Source organism: Sturnus vulgaris, chromosome 2 (assembly GCF_052056855.1).
Source record: "Sturnus vulgaris isolate bStuVul1 chromosome 2, bStuVul1.hap1, whole genome shotgun sequence".
Classification (NCBI taxonomy): domain Eukaryota; kingdom Metazoa; phylum Chordata; class Aves; order Passeriformes; family Sturnidae; genus Sturnus; species Sturnus vulgaris.
Window position 1 is genome coordinate 88142241 of NC_142244.1, and position 17404 is coordinate 88159644.

At 38.6% G+C, this 17404-nt stretch overlaps 1 protein-coding gene across 15 annotated transcripts in view; it reads right to left on the bottom strand.

Moving 5' to 3' along the window:
• VWA3B (von Willebrand factor A domain containing 3B) overlaps positions 1-17404 on the bottom strand; it is a 72607-nt gene that overhangs the window by 43498 nt on the left and 11705 nt on the right. For 13 of the 15 annotated variants that reach the window (XM_088159962.1, XM_088159963.1, XM_088159960.1 and 10 more), the window contains 5 exons: positions 12255-12424; positions 10267-10391; positions 3671-3787; positions 1904-2100; positions 1123-1277 (listed from right to left, as the gene is read on the bottom strand). In XM_088159962.1, the coding sequence (XP_088016088.1) occupies positions 1123-1277; positions 1904-2100; positions 3671-3787; positions 10267-10391; positions 12255-12424 (764 nt within the window). The remainder of the gene's footprint in view (positions 1-1122; positions 1278-1903; positions 2101-3670; positions 3788-10266; positions 10392-12254; positions 12425-17404) is intronic. The other 2 variants (XM_088159964.1, XM_088159970.1) reach the window with 2 other exon arrangements.

The following is a 17404-nucleotide window of genomic DNA, read 5'->3' on the forward strand; positions in this document are numbered from 1 at the left end:
TTCTCTTGAGAGTCACAAAATACTCATCTACACTGAAAAAGAGACATTTAACACATGGAACATCATGGCCCTGGGAAAAATATTCATCTCCACAAAAGGTTTCAGAAAAAATTATATCATGGAAATTTAAGGATACTGCTATAGTAGCTACTGATAGCTATTTTGTCATTAGTTATTTTTCCCTAAGTGTTTGATGAGGTCTACCAAGACTTTTTAAAATTTAGATGAAACATTAAAAACAGCAAGCCCTTAATCTTGACTTGGATTTCAAAAACTTTCTTTTGACAGTATGTAAAAGTCATCCTAAATACAGTAACATGAAGATAAACCAGAAGGAATAACAAAATTCTGTTTGACCTTGCTAAATATAATCAGCCTGCTATATTTTTGGTAGGAAAGGAGCAATAAAAAGAAGAATTCACCAATATGAATGAAAGCTCACATCCTGCTTTTTTTAGTGAGGCATCTTGTTGTCCTAATTTACAAACGAGAGGGCAACATTTATTTTTTCTGTTCTATAATACGCTTTCCTTAGACTGCCTATTATTTTGTAGCTGTCATACAAAACCTAAGGGTCCGTATGGTTGCAGAAATGTAATTTAGGCAGCTAGTTTGAGCAGTGACCTTCTGATCATGTGCATTACTTAATAGCTCATGCCCTGCCTCTGATCTAAACTGTTCAAACTTGTCTTCAACATAAAATTGCAAAAAGGGCAGATAAGCACTGTAAGTACAGGCACAAGCCTAGCTGCTCTTCTTGGTGTCACGAGGGATCCTACGTACACAGGAGAATGCTTAGTAAGTTTTATTGATGATTCTTGAAGTTGTCTGCCACCTTATAGTCCCAATACTTTTTGGCACTTTTAGCAGTAATTCAAAAATGTGCAGACTGACTTTCACATCTGTGTTTCTGAAGGAGAACAAAAGTTCAAAACCTTCATCAGTTTTCTTCTATGGCTACTAAGGAATCCAACATACAAAATTCTTTTTTAAAATAGACTTCTGGCTTAGTACTGCTGCTGTCAGTTTACCAACCACTTCAACTTATTATGACAGTAAATGTCAAATTTTTCAACACTCATGTAAAGTGATCAACTTGATTTTATGTGAAAGAACACAAACCTTCCTTCCACTTGTCTGAGAGCTGTCCTCATTTTCTCTTCATAGTGCTTATACTTTTCTGTAGTAACATATACATGAACTATAGATCCATCTTTCCAGAGGGTATGTATAAACTTGTCACAGTATCTTGCATGAATTACCTTCCTCTTTGTCTCCTACAACAAAGAAAATCACATTTCATGTGGAAAACATATTATTTTGAAGTGTCTTTAATATTTGGGGAACAAATTTTAAAGGTACATGCTTGTTGCACATGAAGAGGACTAGAAATAAAGATGGGTAATGGTGGTCACAGAATTTGCTCCTAGAAAGATTCAATAGAAATTGGTTTTGGTTTTGCAGCTAGCAAAAAACAGAAGCTTAGCAAACAGTGCAATGGTAAAGCCTGAGAAAAACAAATAGAAGACAAACTAATCCGAATTTTCTTAAGGAACTGGAAGACACTGCAGCAGCTGAGACTAACACATCCTCTAGAGATAACAAGAAATCTTTGACCTGCCCCACAGAAATACAAAGAATACAAAGGCAGTCCTTAAGCCAGACCTGCGTCTTCCTTTTAGATTTTATGAGAACCAGCAAGGAGTCCTTAAAGAAGTCATTCTCAAAAAGCTCTTTGAAACATTCTTCTTCTATGTCTCAATAATTAATAATCTGATTTTAACAGAAACTACAAAACAACAATGCCATACACTATATCATAAATTTATCCATTAACCAAATTTTCCAACTTTAAAAGAAGAAAACAACTCACAGGACATGAGGGAAAATTAACAATACTCACAGCATCAGTTTGTGAACATTCATTCTCTGGTTTAGTTTTTATGTCAACAAGCCCACCTACATGGCGGAAAACACAATCAGCAAGTGCATCATGCAGCGTGAGCTTCTGAGCTTTCAAGCCATACTTCTGCAACCACTTCTCAGAAGTCAAATATTTGTCAGTTATATGTTTTGGTAATGGATGATCATCTTTGTTCACTAATAAAGAAAATAAACAAACAACATCTGTATAACATGGTTCATTTTGGATAAGCTGTTTTCAAAACAGACTCTGATACTGGAATCAAAATTTTCAAACTTGCTCTGACAGAACTGGAGTGAACCGATATTTCGGAGTGATTTGTAATAGTCTACACTTTGGCTGTAGGGTTTTTTCTTATCAGACAACTCGCTGCAACAAATTCTTTTGTAACTGGAAAAAAAAACCCACCAGAAGACGGGGAGCAAAGACAATAAATAGTGAGAAGATCAACATACAAAAGGAATTTTCTCAGTAGTTGAATTACAAAATGGCAGAAAGTATTCCTGAATAAGATGTCTAACTTCAAGGAGAATAATTTGAGAAAATGAAACAACAGAAGATACAATTAAAAATACAGTTAAGACCATTAGTTAACATTAATGTTTTTAGAGATGGCTATTTAAAGTAAAAGGCAAACTACAACATCATATTGTTTTACAAATTTTCTAAGGACTGTCTTAAGGTAAGGCACTGCACATCTCTGGACACCAGTATAGTATACAGATAATACAGACAAAATAATAGCATGCAGGACTCTCCACTCACTCATCACTATCCCAATAAACTACACCTAAACCAAATGACAAGGAAGTGGGTCCCATTGCAGGGTGAATTTATTTTCTTACACTTTAATTTTGGTGGACCAAGGTGGTATAAATGTGTAGTCAGTTTAGATGCAGCTACGATGACAACAGTAGTAAGATTCTGAGGCTGTAAATAAACCTTTGGAGGCATTTACAGCCCTCACAGACAGAGAGATCAGCCAACATCAGAGGAGGTACACAATCAAAGCCTGCTCATGTGGAAACCTTTGCTTTATGATTGCTTGTAGTCCTTAGAACAAGTGTCACAAATGTGCTCACAAAATTTTGAAAAAAAACCCTGTTGTTTTCTTTCTTACATATGCTTTGCATAGAGCATCTCCATTTTTGCAGGACTGAGTAGCTTCTCACTGTCTCTTGTTAAAGCCTTCCAGAACAGAACTTCAGAAACCAGCTATGCTTCTGTCTCCAGAGTGCTTATTCTAAATTGTTTTCAAACCTCCATCCTTAACAAAAATGCAACCCCTCTGCTTTTTCTCTTTATGTGTAATGAACTAGCTACCAGGTTGGAGGCTATCCCAAGAAGACTGTGATAGAAGAGGGATGAGATATTTCCCCTGCGCTATGTAGAAAAAATGGAAGATTTACTGGTTCAGGCAGACAGGAAGCGATCACTAAAAGAGACCAAATAATTTCCATATTCTAAAATCCAGGTAACTTCTAAACCTTGTCACTGGTAAACTAAAAATGTGCGTTTCAACGTGAGCTGTTAAAGTTTAGCAAGTCTAAGCCATAGAAAACAGAGATTTGTATTGGAAAGTTTTAAGCAATCCTAAGTGTAGATAACAATTATAGGTGCTATACCCTGCATACAGACATTTTTGAGAAAAATCATCCCCAAACTGATGTGCAATCAAAACTGTTCACAAAAAGATGTTGATCATTAATATAATGGCAGGTATCTTGAAAGAAACATAAATGATACCGTCTTGAGAAGCAGACTGCTCAGATTCTGATAACATTTTCTGAACTTGTCTCACTGTAATCTTGGCTTCCTCCAGCTCCTTCCAGATCAAAAACACATCTTCACAGACACCAGCTACTGCAAAAGAAATATTAGATAGAATTTCACATTTTTATAAAATTTCCCCTTTTTGTAACTCCTCAATCACAACAAAGTCATTGGTGTACCCAGATCTTTCCATACAACCTTGTTTTCTTGAAGTCCCATTGCAATGACAAGTGCTGTTTTCTGACAGACTTAAAAAAGGGCTCAAACCTGGCTCCAGGATACAAGAGGTGCTTAGTATGTTGGAACTAACCTCCAAAGCTTGCCACAGATTGTTCTCACAGTGGAAGCAAATATATTTTAGCACTCTCAGAAAATAATGAGGAAAATCCACAATGAAATTCACTTGTTGCCCTTGGACTTCATTGCAAAACTTGGGTCCAAATAGTAAATCTAGTTTTGACATTTTAAAGAGAAGTCATTTTTGACTCTTTCCATTTGCTATAGTACATAATTAATTTTATTTAAATCTTCTTTCCCTGATGACTATCTGATGAAATTTTGCTAACGATAAATTTATTTTTATCCCAACAATTCTAAACAGTCATAAAAAAATGCTACCAAAAAAAAATTTACTATCAGGCTATATTTAAAAAAAAAAAAGAAAGATCCAAAGCTGGAACTGAGACAAGGTTTTTTTAATTTCAACAGATACGTCTTTCTTGATGAAAATAATAAATACATTTATTTCTTTCATAAAAGAAACTACTAAAATTGAGACACCTAAGCAGTAGGACTGCTATTAACAATGTGTTAAATTAGGTTACTCTCAGAGTTTAAATTGCAATATAGGACAATGCAGAGAAACTATGTGCAGTGTTACAGTAAAAATATAAAAGAAACTGAATCATCAGCCATCCTAACCACAAATACAGGTTAGAAACTCTGATCTATTGCAGATCACAACCTATTAATGAATTGCACGTAAAAATGCTGAGCAAGGCAAACTATATCTTATCATCCAGTGGTTCAGCTGATATGCAATGATGGTTCACTGTATGAAAGATAAGATATGCCAACTTGTCTACTAAAGTAGGCTGCCAGTTATTTGATAAACTTTCTGAGAAAAAGAATAATAATAATAATAATAATAATAATAATAATAATAATAATAATAATAATAATAATAATAATAATAATGTTATACAAATAAGAACTCAATTTTAATTGTGAAATGCTTTCAGTTTCCAAGAAATATTTTGAATTGTGTTATTGCACACTGCCATCTCCTGGGACCTTCCTGCATTTCAAAACATCTGTTGCAGCCATTAGGATAAAGATCAACATTTCCTAAATCACAAAAGGCTTCAGAAGTAAGGTAGATCATTCCACAACATAAAACACAAAAGAGAGAAAAAAAACCCTCAGTCTGTAATCTCAGTCTGTTAAGATTGATTAAGAAAAATATTCTTTTCAAATATTTCTGAAATAATTCAACTTTTATTTTACAAGAAATCTCTCCCCAGAAATGCAAACGCATGCATTCACATCACACATAAACACAGTTCTAAGTTTAAGGCTGTTAAGAATGCAATTCCAGTGGTGCCATCTCCAACTAAATCTGGATATCCTCCACAAGCTGTCAATTACTGTCACCCAAATTTAATTTTATTAATATTTTTAAAGTGATGTTTGAAAATATTGAAAGAAATATGCACACTTCAACTACCTCTAAAACAATAACAATTATATCATTGTGTTGCTTCATTTCCCCTTAAACTGATGCTATGGACTTATAAGTTTAACAGGATTATTGTTACTGTCCCCCTTACGGTAGATGGAATTAATTGATATTACATGAGAAGGTATTTTTTTCCTCATTTATAATTGTAGCACAGCAAAATAAAACTGCATGCCTTTTCAAAGCAAGTATGTTTGATATCACTTGCTACACAGGACAACTGCAAGCACCAAGAACAGCACATTGTGAAATACCAGTTGCTTAAAACTCTTTTTTCCAACAACATTTTTCCTGGATTCAACTGAGAGAGAAGCTTGCAAGTAGTGATATCCACAGCAGCTTTCTCTCTATATACAGGAAATTCAGCTGCACCTCTACCTTGGCCTCTTTGCTCCTACAGCTAAGGAGGAGTGGCAAAAAAAAACCTGTGTCTTTCAAAACTGAACCCCCAAAATCAAAACCTACATACACACGTAAGGCATAACATCTCCCAGATGTTGCTCTCAGCTGTGGCCCATCCCTCAAAGCACATCTCTGATAAATGACCAAGAAAGCAGGAACCTCACTTTGGTTTAAACTCCCTTTGCTCACATCTCATTTTTGGAGACCACCAACCAAAGAAAGTCACCCCGCTGGAGGGTGCAGTTCACAATCACTCCAAGCCACTGTCTCTTGTACACACTCAGACACCCATGTCCCAGGAATAATCTTGTCTTAAAAAATTACTTTTTCCAGGAAGAGAAAGGGCCCTCCTGGTCCCCCTGGCCAAGAAGCACTTTGCCAGCTGCTCTGGGTGGCAGTGTAACAGCCAGACCTCTGGGGACCCCCTGGTTCTGATTCAAAACCCACCCTGCTTCAATGGCAGCAGGGTGGCCACCAGTCACACACGAGAGGACCGGCCTGAACATCCTGCTGCACACGTCCAGCCTGCCCAGCTCCCTGGGCTCTCTCTGCAACCATCTTTCTGCTCTGGAAAAGAGAGGCCCTAGAAAAGAGGAAGAGGATGAGGAAAGTTGTGGAGAGAGCCTGTGGCAAGGAGCAGAAGCATTTTGCTGACACCCATGAATTGAGAAGCAAGATGGCAGACCTAAGCAAAAACACAACCACACTTGCACATGTACACGGAAACTCATTTCCATTTCCCAATTATTTAACTGGCAGACAATCTGAAAAGAAGCAGCTTTTCCACATGTACCCTCCCCTAAGCAAACTCATCCTGTTTGACAAGTCACTGTAAACTATTTGATTTCCATATTGCTGGTGAAAAAAATCCTGTATAATTTTTAAAAAGCCTACAAAATATCCAAAATATCTACAATATCTTTGAAACAGGAAGCAAATCCCAATACAAAAGCAAATCCCAATACAAAAGCAAATAATGGAAAACAGTTGTATTTCTTACTTGTCTGAATATCTGACTTAAACTGTGGAAGCAAGTAAATCCAAATGAAATAAGATCTATTTGAAAATGAATTTGCTGGCAAGGGAAGATGGGGAAGTTGATTTTCTTCACTGCCAGTCCCTTTCTTAGCCTCCACGTGGCAGCAGAACACAGCAATATACCCTTATGCATTGATTTTTTAAATCTCCACTTAGAGGGGGATGAATGAAGGCACAAAGAAGCATAAGAGGGTAGTCCACAGCTTTTACCTGCATACCTGCCAGGTCAAACAGCACTGAAACTGGAGCCCAATCCTTCCCCTTTTCCACTGGGCAAATGGACAAAGCAAATGAACTTTGTAACCCATGTGGTATCACAGAACAGCTATCTGCATCACTCTCTACACATTAGCAAAGAGATTTGCCAGGCCAAGGTTAGGCTGATGAGACCAGAAAAAGCACACGGAAGAAAAAAGCAGAGGCAATGATCTTTGCTGCAGCTTCTAGGTAAAGTAGCTACTCTTCAGTCATTATCCTGGCTCTCCAAAGGGAGGGTTCAATCTTTCCCATGTCAGTGTACATAAACAGTGCAGAGTTCATTGACTTCAATGTCATACAGGAGAATGACGCTCTTACGCTTCCCTTTTTTACACACAACAACCTGAAATATTCCCTAACAACTTTCCCTTAATGTAAAAAATCAAGCACTCTTAAGAACAGAGCCTTACACTGTTCACAAGGAGGTCAGACACTTCTCTGTTTGGATTTATCACATCAGTAAAATCCTGATTTCAGTCCATTTGCATTTTCTCTACACATGCCAGCTCATCTATTCCACCACAGAGAAAGCACTACACAGAAATTTATTGTTTCTATGTCAGCCACGGAGGACCCTCTATTCATTTCAGGATCTAGTTCAAAGCACCATTGCTTTTCAAGCCCTATGTAGCACTTATCACCCTATTACTCCAAGCAGATGACATAAATGTTCCCTTTTTCAGAAAGACATCTTTTCTCCACAGTTTCTGCCATTCCTTGCTCTCTATATCTTCAAGTTCCTACTTGTCACCTCCTTTCCACTTATAATTTTAACTACATAACAAGATTGCTTAATTCTACAGCCTTTTGCAGATGAATAAACTGCACATAGAATGTAGGCAGAAGCGATAACAGGAAAATTAGTGCTGGATGGGAGATATTATCACACTGGTGAAATTAGGTTTTATGTAAAAGCATTTCTCTGCCATAAATAAATCTGAGGCTGCCAGCATAAGGACCCTAATTCTTTAATGGTTTACACCTGTTTTGATCTCAAGCACTCACTCAAAATGAGTGCAAAAAAATTCAAAATTGTCAGTTTCTCATACTTGCTTTCTAAATGTCTGCTCAAGATGCAAAATAGGAGAGAATTGAGCTCTTATCTAAAATTTTAAATAGTTCACTTCTGACTTGTTTTGGTTAAGCAGATGAAAAGGAGTGAACATAGAGATATCCAATATTTGCAAAATGCTCATATTCATTGGATACCCAGAAAGGATCAGATGTCGTTAAAATAGCTTTTCCAGTCCATCTGACATGGTTATGAGTTTCAGCTTCCAGCTGTTGCATTTGTGGTACAAAAAGGAACATAATCAAAATATTCCTGTGCCTCCCTTTAGTTTTCAGAAACACCACATTTGAAGGATTAAATCTCTGGTTCATTCTCTATTTATTTCCTTGTGTAGTTTATGCCACACATCCAAGAACCAGTTTCAGAGCCCATTAGTGAGTAATCGACACTTTTATTTTTATTGCCTTATTACTGCATCCTTGAAGGAGTCTCTGAACCAAGAGAAATCAGACACAGACCAGAATAATGTCTTCAATGTGTTCTCTTTTCTGAAAGGATTTAAGATTCTGCATATGACTGAAACACTCCAATTGGCTGCTAGTGATGTCAGGACTGTGCTTGTAATACCCAGTAAATGCAGAAAGCTAATTGTGTTTCTTTTTAATGTGTAAATTCTACTTCATAATAGGAGTAAGACACGACAGACAATGCACTTCAAGGGGATTACTGCCCTTTTGACCGATTAAAGCTATTCAGCTTTCAGCTTTAGAAACAGTGGTGAGGAAGTAATTTCAGCCATATAGGAGCTCTAGGCTCATCTATTGAAACAGGCTGATTGCCCTAGGCGAAGAGGGAGGCAGCTCCCCCCCATGCACACCCCCAAATGTGGTACAGCAAGCAAGTACTCACAGCAGACTGAAGGCAATCATTATACTGCTCTGCATTAGTATGAAATGATAGCATTTTGAAGCAGGCTCTGCAGTTGGTTTCTAAACTCTGCATGGGTGAGGCTTGAATGTCCTTTCACAACTCAAAAAAGCCAGTGATACCTCACTCCTTTATTTCTGGCTCCCCACAAGAGTTCTTTCTCTTGTGCTGTTATAACCACGGTCCTAGTGAAGGATATGTTAGTATGCAAGAAACTTCATTACAACCCAAATATAGGCCAGTCAGTCCAAGATTGACAAATAGCCTTATATGAGACACCAAATCCACCTTATGCTATACATTTCCTAACAGTGAGAAGAGGTTAACATTGTTATACCTTTGGGGCAACACTAATGCCCCCAGCACAAAGGGAGAGTAGAGGGCAGGTGTGTTGAGCCACTAGACTAAAGGCATCTTATGATTCCTGATGTCTAAAAGAAGAATTTATTTTGTTTTACTTTCCTGCTGAGAAAGACATCAGATTTGACACACAAAGCCTCACTTCACATCACAAGCCTCTCACCTCCCACCCTGGCTGAAACCACAGTCCAGTCCCACTGAACACTTACCCAGAGGAAGTAGCACTGTGACTAATACGAAACACACTGAGCTTTCTGCCCAGCTCCACCCACCAGTGAAACTGTTTATTTTGGCTGTTTCCTCCTGGTATTTTTTCTACCAATCCTCCCACCACCACTTTGCACGGCCTTCTCCATGGTCACTTTATGGTCACAGGCTTTTTGCCTGTCTTTGTGACAAATTCTTGGGACAAGCAAGTAAACCTCATGGAAATTTAATCCCCTTATATTACCTTGAGCTTGGCCTATATTGATGTTGGCTGTTGCATTATGTGGTCTGCTGCACTATTCCTCTTCCTTTTTACCATTTCTCCATACATTTCCACAAAGTCACTGGCATAAGCACACAAGTGCTATTCTTCACATTCCTAAATAAATTATCTTCTCCCTTTTTTTCATTTTTCTTTCATTCTCACATGCACATCCTCTACTGTCTTCATTTTTCTCTTTTCCTTGCCCTCTCCTTCCCACCCAGAGAATTTACATTTCCAGACCACTCCTGTCCTCACTCCACCCACACCTACATGTTTATTTTAATTTTACACTCATCAAGTTCCTAAACTACATTTCCATTCTGACATCTCACTGATAATATCTTGGGGTTTATACTGTCTACCTAGTGGCATTCGCCCTTTCACTTTTCCAGGGTTCAGGGCAATTAATCTTTTTCCATCCTCTTCATATTTTAGTGCAGGTCCAATAGCATCTCTACAGTTATTCTTCTCAGCAAAAGCATGGAATCTGTAACACAAAATGAATTTCCACCAGTACACAAAATACATAAATATTTCTCTAATTTTAAAGATATGTTTTTCACACATACATCTACAGAATTATATCTAAAGCTTCAACTACAATAAGATTATTAATATTATCAAACTTTTTATATATATTTAAGTCCTTTCTGAAGTCTTCTCTTGTAGAATATTCTTTTTTTATATATTACTTACTGCAAGGCACCTTACACTTCAATTTCCTGGAAATCTATTTTTAATTAATGCTTTTAAGAGGCTGAGCAGGCATGTAATTTGAGATGTCTGAGATGACACTAACACCTTTTTATCAGATTATCCTCCCAGCTGAAAGCCTAACAGGAACATTTATTTCATTATGGACATACAAATCAGGATGACAAGCAGACTTCATTTATCCTCATTGCCGAAACAGAGAAGCTCTCTGAGCAAGAAAAAGATGCAGTTCTAAAACAGAACTACACTAGAAACAGGTTCAAGGCATGAAAAGCCCATGAACTCGGCTGTTCCTGTGGGAAAGCTGACTTAAACTTATATACAGTTATTGGGCAAATATCCACCAGCAAGTTATTAACTGGCCTTGTAAGTCTCTGCACAAAAGCTAGACTCATGCAAAAAGACGACAGTGAGAATAGTATCAAATAAAACAATTCCTCTCAGCTCCCTGCCACAACCCTTTTTGCCTCTGTCTCTAGCATACAAGAAACATTCACTTTCATTTAATAAAGAAGGTATAAACACTGCCAAAAGAAAATGAAGGATAGTGACTGACAGTGTACCTGGCACCATAGAGGTACCATGCTTCTAAGTGACCACAATCATTTTAAACACACATCAGACCAGAGCAAACATAATACTTTCCCACAGTCTTGTTTTTGGCAGACGCTCCCATCTCCTAAAAGCTATTTCTAAACACAGATGGCTATAAAAGAGCTAAGCAGCTGCCATCTTACCAATTGCTCTGCTGTCATTTGGGAGATTTCTACTGTTGGAGGGCTTCCCACTCTTGCACAAACAACAGTGAAACAGAAAAAGCTAGCAGCCATTTCACAAGTCTGTAACTGTATGGTGACTTCTCTTAAGCAGAGAAACACCTACTGACTCCTACTGCCTTCCTGCTGTTGAGGATGAGTTTGGTCTTGTGGGTTTTGTATTTGTTCATTTGTTTTCCTTATTTTGATAACAGAATCAAGATTTAAGTTGTCTTATCCATTTCTACTGAAGGCTGATTCTCACCACATGGCTGATTCCCAGGATCAAGCAGTCAGCAAGCCATGTGGAATATATTAATTTCCACCAACCATACCAAAAGGATGCTAGAGAGCATGTTACAAAACTGCTTTTCCACACAACCAGGCCCGAAGAATAACATCCATTAATAACATCAATTTTCTATTATTCTATGAGCTGCTCATTTAGGACAGGCATTTCCTTTTTAGTACATGTCTGTCTCTATGGCACTTGACTCAACAAAACTCTAGATCTTTTCCTGGTGCTTGTGGATACTACTAATGTACAAAGTAACACAATAAAAAAACTTAGTTTATGTGTGACCATTTCCCCTGAACAGTGTTCCAGACTTCAAGAGAGAGGCAGATGGCAGAAAATTTTGGGCATAAAAAGGGAATAGCCTTTCTGCAAGCCACTGAGAAAATACACAGAAAAATGCTGCATTGAATAGGGCCTGCATTCTAGTCGTATCTCTTAAGACTATTTCCCCATTCCCAGATCACTTACTGAACTGCTTTGTCTCATTTTCCTCATGGATTATACTCAAGTATGTCCCAATACCGTTCCTATCAGCAAAGAACTTCATGAGTACTGAAATCTTTACTGTCCTTCTTTGTCATACCTGCCAGAGGCCAAGTGGCTCAACTCCTTCAGAAAAATAATAGTTTCATCTTCTCTAGCATTGAAAGACACCGTGTTGACTGGACAGGAGCCATCTGAAACCTTTTCAAGGAGTAGCTGTTTTGTGTCTACTGGAACATCCCCCACAGCAAAGTAATAAACAGCTTCAACCTTTCATTAAACAGAAAAAAAAAGGTAATTGGAAGACATTGTTTTACATAAATGCCTGACACTTATTCAAGCACTGTCCTGTGCTCAGTATTGGTAGAAAATTTTGGTAAAACTGATGTATTACTTGGACTATAAGATTTTCAGACCTTTGTTTCTTCCTCTCATTTCTGCTAGTAATTCAAAGGAAGGCTACACAAAAGTTCCTCAAGTGAGAGAAGAACCTATTCCCCAGTCCCTGGGTCTGATTCTGCCCAATGCAAGCCTCTTTCCACAGAAGTTAACTGAAGCCAAAGAGAGGTGTAAGGAAGGACAACTTAGTCAGAAAAAGGCTCTGTGCCATATGCCACTTTTATCAAGAGACATGCTATGTTGATGTCTTGCCAGGGCTGAAAAGTAGGAGCTTTATACCAGACATAGTTTTACTGGCAGCATGTATTCTGAGGTTAGGAAAGATGGCAGTAAAGGGAGGTGATTTTACTGTTCTGCTCTGCACTAGTGCAACCTCACCTTGAATATTGTGTGCAGTTCTGGCCACTGCAATATAAGAAAGACACTAAACTATTGGAGAGTGTCCAAGAGAGAGCAACAAAGATGGGCCTTGACAGGAAGCTGTATGAGGAGTGTCTGAGGTCACTTGGTCTGTTCAGCCTGGAGGAGACTAAGGGGAGACCTCATGGCAGTCTACAACTTCTTCATGAGGGGAAGAGGAGGGGTAGACACTGATCTCTTCCGTGTAGTGACCAGTGTGGGAATGGCATGAAGCTGTGTGAGGGATGGTTTAGGTTGGATATTAGAAAAATTCTTCACCCAGAGGGTGGTTGGGCATTGGAACAGCCAGGGTAGTGGTTACAGCACCAAGCCTGAGGTGAAGAAGCATTTGGACAACGCTCTTAGACATATGGTGTGATTTCTTTGGGATGGTCCTGTGCAGGGCCAGGAGTTGGGTTCAATGATCCTGTGGGTCCTTTCCAACCTAGCACATTCTGTGATTCTGTGATTTTTTTGAATGCTGTTTCTGGTATTTACGGATGATTTGTATTTTTTATAGTTCCCAAGGCAGAAGGAGCTTGGCATGTTTACTATAACCACACACACTTATATTCTGAAAATGTTATTACAAGAAGAGAGAGAAGCTAAAAAATGTCCTTTAGTTATTGCTTGAATATTACATTATGAGGGATTTTATGCTACCTGCACTCATCCATGTAACCATCCTCATGGTAAGTACATTTCTTGAATGTTCACCATCATTAAAAACAAATGCAACAAACATATCCCATGATGACTTTCAAGACAATATGTGCAGTATTATCAGTTCTATATCATGGTACATACCAGCTGATAAATACCTGATAAATCATTGTTTAACTGAAAAAAATACATTTGAATATACTCACCTCTGTGCCCAATATGGAGCGGATCATCCTGGAAAATATGCTAGGCACATGGAAAGTAAGAAGCCAATACAGCTTCACTAAGAGCAAACCATGAATGATAAATTCGGTAACATTCTACAATGGGGCTACTGACCTCATCTACCCGGATGAGGACCTCATCTACCAGATATGCATCAAGCATTTGACACTGTTCTGCATGACACTCTTGTCTCAAAATTGAAGAAACGTGGATTTGGTGGAGGGACCACTCAGTGGATAAGGAATTGACTGGACTTGCACCCCAAGAGTTAGGGCGAGCAGCTTGATGTTGAAGTGGAATGTCCATGGTGCTCCTGAGGGGTCAGTATGGGGACTGGCACTTTTTAACATCTTTGTCAGTAATAAGGGCAGTGGGATTGACGGTACCTTCAGCAAGTTTGCCAGCACCACCACTGGTGTCTGGTGCCCTCAAGGGAAGGGATGCCGTCCAGAGGGACCTGGACAGCCTGGAGACATAGAACCAAGGGAACCTCATGAAGTACAAGGCCAAGTGCAAGGTCCTGCTTCTGGGTAAGGGCAATCCCAAATTCAAGCACAGGCTGGTGGAGAATGGATTGAGAACAGCTCTAAGGAGAAGGACTTGTGGGTGTTGGTTGATGAGAAGTTCAACATGACCCAGCAACGTGTGCTTGCATCTCAGAAATCCAACTATATCCAAGGCTGCATCAAAATCAGCGCAGCCAGCAAGGCAAGGGAGGTGCATCTGCCCCTCTACTCTACACCCATGAGACCCCTCTTGGAGCACTGCGTCCAGCTTTGGGACCCCCAACATATGAAGGCATGGATTTTCTGGAGCAAGTCCAGAGGAGAGCCAGAAAGATGATCTGGTGCTGGAGCACCTTTCCTATGAAGACAGCCTGAGATAGTTGGGGGTGTTCAGCTAGAGAAGAGAAAGCTCTGGGGAGATCTTATAGCCTTCCAGGACTTAAAGGGGCCTACATGAAAGCTGGAGAAGGACTTTTCACAAGGACAAGGGAAAACAGCCTTATACTGAAGGATAGTAGATTTAGATTAGATGCAAGGAAGAAATTATTCACTATGAGGATGTAAGGCACCGGGAACAATTGTCCAGAGAGGTTAGGAATGCCCTATCCCAGAAAGTGTTCAAGGCCAGGTTAAATGGGACTTTGAGCTACCTGGTCAAGTGAAAGGTGTCCATGCTCGTGGTAGGGCTGTTGGAACTAAATGGTCTTTAAGGTCCCTTCCAACCCAAACTATTCTGTGACTCTATGATTCTATGAATATGACTAGTATTCCCAGGATGTGCACCACAAAAGACAACCATTTGAGTCTGGGATGGCACTGAGGAAATGTCTCTGCGCTCACATAATTTCATGCAGTAGTAAAGCAAATTCAGTATCACCTACAAGTGTGCTCATATATTTCCACTATTGACTTGGATACTGATATGTATTCCAGCTCCCTGAATAATTTCTGCACTTCAAGCTTCCTCCTTCATGTACCTTTTGGCACCTCCTCAATACTGGAAGATATCTCTCCCAACCAGCAACCTAATTTCAGGCTGGATCAGGCAAACTAACAAAGCAGCACCTTGCCATCTTGAACTTCTCTTGAATCTTGAGGAGTGAGACACTCCATGTGGAAGACAGGGGCCATAGCTATAGAGTCCATTTATTTGGGAGCAAGCAAGCAAGACCAAGTGATAGCTCTAGACAAATACTAAAGGTAAAGACAAAAGTGAATGTTTTTTATTAAAGTGCAAGATTAACAAAATACTTATTGGCTTTAGAAAAAGGTACACAGAAACAAAAAGAATTAACTCTTACACTAACCTGTGTTTTAGTTCAGTTTTACAAAGTTCCCTGTCTGCCTTCTCCAGTTAAAAAGCTATCTGAGCCTGCACACAGGTCTCTCAGATGAGACTCAGTCCTTGGACAACTCCATGTTCCTACTGCTTTTGTTGAAGAGCCTCCTGGCCCAGAAGAATGCACACATATATTGCATAAGCATTTTTCCCTGTGTTCCTTCAGATTCACATCTTCTCCCCCTCCGCTCTAAGAAAGCCATTAATTCATAAACTTGATATTCAACAAAAATAGAAATTTTCACACTTTCTTCAAGGGATTCACTGCCTGCCTCTGCAACTTTTTAAATGCTGACATTTATTGGGCATAGCTGATATAGAACTAACTCCTCACAAGAAAATTTTAAAAAACTATGAACAACCAATAATTTGCTCTACTTAACTACAAATCCAGCAATGACATACTATATAGGCTAGTGGGGAAAGGTTAAAACCTTTCAAGTGAGTCCTTCATATTTTGAAAATTCTAATTTATAAATCTAAACAAGCAAACAAACTTCATATAAGAACAGAAAGGAGAACAACATGAACAGTTCTTCACAGTCTTGGTGGGGAGGTGCTTTGGATGAGTGATCCATACTTCATGGAGTGGCACCTGTACAGAACTGAAGCCTTGACACTGTGGATGCATTTGTGGCAGGTAGAGCTCAAAGGATTGCAACATTGCAGTAGACTGATCTTGAGTTTGGGATTTACAGGTCATAAGGAAAAGAAATTTAAGAAATCACCACATATGGGAAGAAAAGACCAGCTGAAGGAATGACAAGAAGAGCCATGTCTAGGGAAAAAAAAAAAAAAAAAAAAAAAAGAATTGCTGACCTGTTGTTTTGGAGCAACTTCTGTGGATGAAGCCACTTCTTAAGAATGAGTTATTTGTGACTGCTCAGTAAGTAGACAAGTTTTGCCTAGGACTGAATGGAGTATCCCCCATCTGCACTACCGTGAATGCTGCTCTTAAGTGAATTGTCAGTTATGAATTATAATAATTCTGGTTAGGAGCAATTGAAATTTGTTTTATGTTGAGCACCTGCAACAATTGACTTCCCCAGATTGCCTATTGACCCACTAATATCTGGAAAAATAATAATAGATGTTTCACTGTCTGACAGATTTTAATATTTGTTTATTCAAACAGAGACCCACCAGGATCAACAAGACTTCTGTCATCCAGACAATGCTGAAATCTAGGTACAATTTTATAGTTACTCATCAGGAAATCAGTATTATACTGCAAACTGAAAATGCTAATAAAATTTATGGAGGGGGCATTTAAAAAAGCATTCACAAAAAAAAAATGTCACTGGTGAACAGTTTTTTCCTTTCTCAGTTCCTTTTTAATATTAGTTTCCAAACATTAAGGCTCATCTGGATGAGAACCCAGCAGCATAAGGAACCAGAAGGTAACTCAAGCAAAATTTCTTCTCTTTCAAACAATGCCCCAGAAAGAGATTTACAAAGTAGTTAGGATTGGATCTGTGCACAGGGATGGATGCTAACAGCAGTGAAAACCAATGACTCTACTCTACAGACAGTAGGTCACATTTTCCATTAAATTCAGGTGTTAGAGAACTGAAAGAATATACATTGTAAGGAATGTCATAAAATATCTCTTTAAAAACACAAGCTTTAAGTGACTAGCTCAAATGATGGCATATATGTTTCATTTCTTGTGACTGTAATGAATAAAGTAATAGGTACTCTTAAAAATGAACAGCATTT